This window comes from Cherax quadricarinatus, chromosome 66 (genome assembly GCF_038502225.1).
Source record: "Cherax quadricarinatus isolate ZL_2023a chromosome 66, ASM3850222v1, whole genome shotgun sequence".
Lineage (NCBI taxonomy): Eukaryota > Metazoa > Arthropoda > Malacostraca > Decapoda > Parastacidae > Cherax > Cherax quadricarinatus.
This window is the reverse complement of record NC_091357.1, coordinates 22,002,779-22,008,817: the sequence shown is the minus strand read 5'-3', so window position 1 is coordinate 22,008,817 and position 6,039 is coordinate 22,002,779. Positions and strand designations below refer to the sequence as shown.

The following is a 6,039-nucleotide window of genomic DNA, read 5'->3' as shown; positions in this document are numbered from 1 at the left end:
GCACAATTTCTGAGTCAGTGTAGTGATGAAATTTGAAATTATGCTAGCCGAAATTCATGCCAGATTACTGATGGAACCGAATAACTGACTGCCAGATTAGTGATGGCCGACCTGTACTGGTACATACACTATATTCCTATTATGATAACCAATATTAACATTATGTTAATACATACAATAACTATAAATTATAAATGAAAAGTGTACGTGACAAAGTGCCTGTCACATGTGTATACATGATGAAGTGCCTGTCATATACCTGTACACATGACATGTATGTCACATCATATACACATGACGTGCCTGTCACATCATGCACATATGAAGTGCCTGTCACAGACACACAACATTACATTGCCACTTTAAAGACCACATGGATCTGGCACATCTTTGTGAATATAATAACATGTGCATATATTTAGTGTGATTTTGATTATTTTTGCTTTACTGTAGACGGCAGCAGCAGCAGCAGATTGGCAGACAACAACCACCACTCAGGGAAGCATTATGAGTGTGGAAATAGAAGCCAATTAAATACTGAGGCCTGGTTATGGGCTGGACTACAGGGGCATTGACCCCCCAGAACTCCCTCCAGCTAGGTAGACTCCCTCCCTCCAGGTAGATTCAAATAGCACTGTCTCCTGAACTTCTCAGATGACAGGTAAATCTCACAAACTTCTACCAGCACTCAGTTTACACATATCTTCATCTTTGTGTACATGTTTCCTAGTAGCTCTTATTCCTCTAATATTGCCTTTCCAATTCACGAGGCCTGGTCTGCAACTAGGCCACTGGAAAAATTATTCTTCAAACCATTAACAGACAAGGTATAACAAATAACATATAACAAATATTAAAGTTGCATGGTTTATTTAGTACTGCAATAAATTTAGAAATGTAATGCAGAGCAAAGCCATATAGCAGTGCAAAGCCATACAGCATGTGCTAATGGGATATTCAGTTCTCATGTATTCATTGTAGCCCCTAAATTTATATTTACAACTGTCATTAATTTATTAATCTTAAGTTAGTCTTAAGTTTGCTTGAAATGCTCTGCATATTAAGGGGCTTTCTGTGTACACGCCTAAATGTACAAACATTGTATCATGCTGAAATAAAGTATTTTATCTTAGTAAACCATACAACTTTATTTTGTGTGCGAATACAGTATCTTCGCATGTAGTTTTTTGGCACGTATTAGTAAAAGAAGTGCATTATGACAAGTAAAGAGATTGGAACACTGCATTCCCAAGCTCAAGTGTTATCAGGTACATACTAACACTTATATGTTATTCACTGGCACTTGCAATACTATAACACTCATTGCCAATAATGGTCTCAAATTACTCAGCATAAACACACTGATTAATGCCCCAAGAGTGCAACACTCAGGTCTGTATAACTATAATGCCCATAATTCTTATTACTAAAGGTCTGCACTTTGTGCAGTTACCAAAAGACCTGAATGACTCAGGTTAAATAAGAAATTAAGGAAATGGAAGCTACAAGAAAATGAAAGCAACATTGTTTGTCTTGGTTATTGTAGCTGTGTTTCAGGTGGCAATTGTGTTTCAGGTTGTAGTGTTTCAGGCTGTGGTGTTTTAGGTGGCAATTGTGTTTCAGGCTGTGGTGTTTTAGATGGCAATTGTGTTTCAGGCTGTGGTGTTTTAGGTGGCAATTGTGTTTCAGGCTGTGGTGTTTCAGGTGGCAATGCCTCAGGGAGTAGTGTTTCTGGTGTCAGTGGCTTGGGTAACTCTGTTGTGGACAGAGTCGACGATGGCACCGATGCTGTCCGCAACAGCACCGGCTCAGGTGTAGACACTAATGCTGTGGTTGTTACGGAATTCTCCCGGTAGACCTCTTCTGCGGGCACCACGAAGAAGTGATTGTTGCGGTCGTAGAGGAGGTGGGCCTCGGAGCATGGGAACGCCATATCTACCCAGGCACACACCATGGCATCCTACACAAAACAGGATATATACAAAGTGCAGGATTACAATACAGTACTGAGAAAATAACTGCATGTCTCACGTGGTTTAAAAATACGTACACTGTGAATACAAGGGTACTGTATAGTTAATACAATAAATAAACTTTATAAAGGAGAATACATCTATAAAATTGACATCTATAAAATATATTATAGAAAATCCCTTTTAATGCAAAGTATTTTGACTATTTAATAGAAAGTCTCTTTTTATGCAGTACTGCATTGTAAATGAAGGAAAAAAGTATAAGTTTTGTAGTGTAGACCCTCAAGTCAAATTTTTTTTTTTTCAATTCTTCTATCAAGTAAATGTATGAGTGTGGATGTGTGAAGCTAGGTCTGTCAGGTTAAAGCTACCAGGACTGACCAGTAACTGGATGGGTGACTACATGCTCACAGCCTTATCTGTGATGGTGTAAACTCTCCCTAACAGAGTTAACTAATACCCTCGTTATTAATCCAGTGTTTCCACATTAATTCCCAGGCACTGAATGATACATTTAACTCTTACTAATTGCTAATCTTTATTTCTACAACTACATGTACAACTTATACAGACCATAGCTGACATCAATGACATACTATATAGAAAGCCCCTTGTTATGCAGAGGATTTCGGCAAATTAGGTCAATTTTGTCCCCAGGATGCAAATCACACCAGTCAGCTAATACCCAGGTACCTATTAACTGCTAGGTGTACATGGACAGCAGATATCTTAAGGAAACATGACCCAATGTTTCCACCTGTACTGGGGATCAAACCATATATACTTCAGTGTGTGTGAGCTGAGTGCACTACCCACTGAGCTATGGGACAACCTTCCCAGTAAATGTCAAATATTTCTCAATAGGCTAGCTTTTAGAACTTTGCAGTCCAGTCCCTAGACCCATTATGTGCTTCTGTAATGTTGAGATGCAGTCCCTGGACCCATTACATGTCTTTGTAATGTTGAGGCACAGCTTCTGTACCCATTAGGTGCCTCTGTAATCTTTTCACTACCGCCCATAGGAAGGGTATGGGATGCATGATAGATATTTAATCAACATTCAACTACTGTATTACAAAAATCAAACCACTCATTTCCCAGGTGGTGACTGATACTTACAGGTTTAGCGCTTCCCTATTAAAATAGCAATTAGCCGAGATGATGCGACTGAGACACCAACCTGTGTGAAGATGGTGTAGGCCGGACAGATGAAGGAGAACTGGTAGATGTCGTGGGCATCATACAGGTCCGGAAACAACTGCTCCATGGGTACACAGATATGGAATATTTGGCACTCGTTATCCTGGTCGGCATAATAGCCATACACCTGTGGTGCCAGACATCCATCAACATATGAATGTAAGAAAGGAAGAATGCTGCAGGAGGCCTATTGGCCCACATTAGGCAAGTCCTTCTCAAGCCCAAACTAACAAAAATATTTGCCCAACCCATTTTCAATGCTAAGCAAGGAATAAGCATTGGTAATCCTATTAACTCATGCACAACCCCTCTCACTCGTGCATTTATCTAACCTAAATTTGAAGCTACTCAAGGTTTTAGCTTCAATAACCCTACTAGGCAAACTGTTCCACTCATCCACTGCTCTACAGTTAATGTGATCGATTATCTCTGGTAGTGTAATTAAGTACAGAAGCAGTTACAACTGCAGCTGCTATGTACTGTACCCCTGGTAGTTTAGTGCTTAGTTTTGATTATATAAACTGCACACATCTAGCACTTATTCTTTTATGTAAAATAACTGTAACACAACTACTGTAAGCTCTCTTGTAAAGCTTAAGCACTAGCTTCTAGTGCTTAGAAGCTGGTGCTTAGAAGCTTTAGTGTTGGAAATTTGAGACACTATCACTATCATGCCAGAATGCTCCTACCTAACTAGGACACCATCACCAAATGACATATTGTATACATGTACATGTTGTATACATGCAGTACACAGGCACATGTTGTATACATGTACACAGGTGCATGTATACATGTAGTACACAGGTACATGTTGTATATATGTACACAGGTACATGTTGTATATATGTACACAGGTACATGTTGTATACAAGTACTACACAGGTACATGTTGTACATGTACATGTACACAGGTGCATGTATACATGTAGCACACAGGTACATATATACAGGTACATGTAGTACACAGGTACATGTTGTATACATGTAGTACACAGGTACACGTTGTATACATGTATTACACAGGTACATGTGACCTGACCACTCTACCTGACTCTATAGCTGGCAGACCTGACCACTCTACCTGACTCTAGCTGGCAGACCTGACTACTCTACTTGACTCTCTAGCTGGCAGACCTGACCACTCTCTGCAGTGTGTATTAGCATTAAATAAACCACTTAACAGAAGTTCATTAACAGGCTAAGAGTTATCCTACCTAAAGTGAGGCACATAGAGCACTTCCCAGAGCAACTTACCCTTCCATCACAGCGGAAAGTGTCAACGATATTCCTCCTAATGTTGGTGGCATTCTGGACGAGTCTGTTAATAAGAGGAGGCAGGTCTCCCTTAGCGCTGAAGAGCCTGGCTCCCGGCGGGGCACTGCTGATGACGGAGGTGGCTATGGTCTCAGTGTAGAGCCGTCTGGACTCCCTCAGGTAGGGTATACTGGGTGCTCCTGACACCCAGCACCCCGTCAGCAAGCACACTGAAGGAGGTGAGAGCACAACACTGGGTTAACTTACAATGTGGTAAAGCAGGCTAGGCTAGTAGAACACTGCTGGATATAGAACAGCACCTGATGCAACACAAAACATTCAAAGCTTTGAGAAAGGACTTCAATGGCAATAAGTCAAGGACCTCAATGGCAATAAGTCAAGGACCCCAATGGCAATAAGTCAAGGACCCCAATGGCAATAAGTCAAGGACCTCAATGGCAATAAGTCAAGGACCCCAATAACAATAAGTCAAGGACCCCAGTAACAATAAGTCAAGGACCCCAATGGCAATAAGTCAAGGACCCCAATGGAAATAAGTCAAGGACCCCAATGGCAATAAGTCAAGGACCCCAATGACAATAAGTCAAGGACCCCAATGGCAATAAGTCAAGGACCCCAATGGCAATAAGTCAAGGACCCCAATAACAATAAATCAAGGACCCCAATAACAATAAGTCAAGGACCCCAATGGCGTCCTAGATACTGTAACTCAATACTGTACCTACCCATCGTAGATTACATTACCGAACAATACTCCCGTGACGACCTATAGATTCCATGAAGTACAATGCTGTAATTACCAATTCTACATTACGTTGCTGTAACAATACTGTCTCTGTAGATCACATACCTGTTAGGATAAGAAGAGTCATCGCTGTACCTGAAATACAAAAATGGCCTTAATGAAACAACTTATACAAGTTACCGCAGAGTACAAGGTACAGCTACAGCAAAGTCCAAGGTACAGCTACAGCAGAGTACAACGTACAGCTACAGCAGAATACAAGGTACAGCTACAGCAGAGTACAAGGCACAACTACAGTAGAGTACAAGGTACAGCTACAGCAGGGTACAACGTACAGCTACAGCAGAGTACAAGGTACAGCTACAGCAGAATACAAGGTACAGCTACAGCAGAGTACAAGGCACAGCTACAGCAGAGTACAAGGTACAGCTACAGCAGAGTACAACGTACAGCTACAGCAGAGTACAAGGTACAGCTACAGCAGAGTACAAGGCACAGCTACAGCAGAGTACAAGGCACAGCTACAGCAGAGTACAAGGCACAGCTACAGTAGAGTACAAGGTACAGCTACAGCAGAGTACAAGGTACAGCTACAGCAGAGTACAAGGTACAGCTACAGCAGAGTACAAGGCACAGCTACAGCAGAGTACAAGGTACACCTACAGTCAGAGTACAAAACCAAGCCTCTATTTGAATCTGTATCTATACTGCTCTCTTCAGGGGACCAGGGGGAGGGTGTCCCTGAACCTGGTATTATCTTGATCCAAGCAATTGGAGCTATACCCTCTTCTTCCTCGGATTAAACTTGATGCCGTCACCTGGGGCACAAAGTTCACCTCAAGT

At 41.5% G+C, this 6,039-nt stretch overlaps 1 protein-coding gene across 3 annotated transcripts in view; it reads right to left on the bottom strand.

Annotated features, from left to right (window-relative positions):
* Positions 1-851: 851 nt before the first annotated feature.
* The window catches only part of LOC128704016 (uncharacterized), a 77,719-nt gene continuing 72,531 nt past the window's right edge, over positions 852-6,039 (bottom strand). For all 3 annotated transcript variants that reach the window (XM_070099230.1, XM_053798924.2, XM_053798926.2), the window contains exons 2-5: positions 5,302-5,331; positions 4,431-4,660; positions 3,154-3,300; positions 852-1,960 (exon numbers count right to left, since the gene is read on the bottom strand). In XM_070099230.1, the coding sequence (XP_069955331.1) occupies positions 1,538-1,960; positions 3,154-3,300; positions 4,431-4,660; positions 5,302-5,323 (822 nt within the window). In that variant the 5' untranslated portion in view covers positions 5,324-5,331 and the 3' untranslated portion in view covers positions 852-1,537. The remainder of the gene's footprint in view (positions 1,961-3,153; positions 3,301-4,430; positions 4,661-5,301; positions 5,332-6,039) is intronic.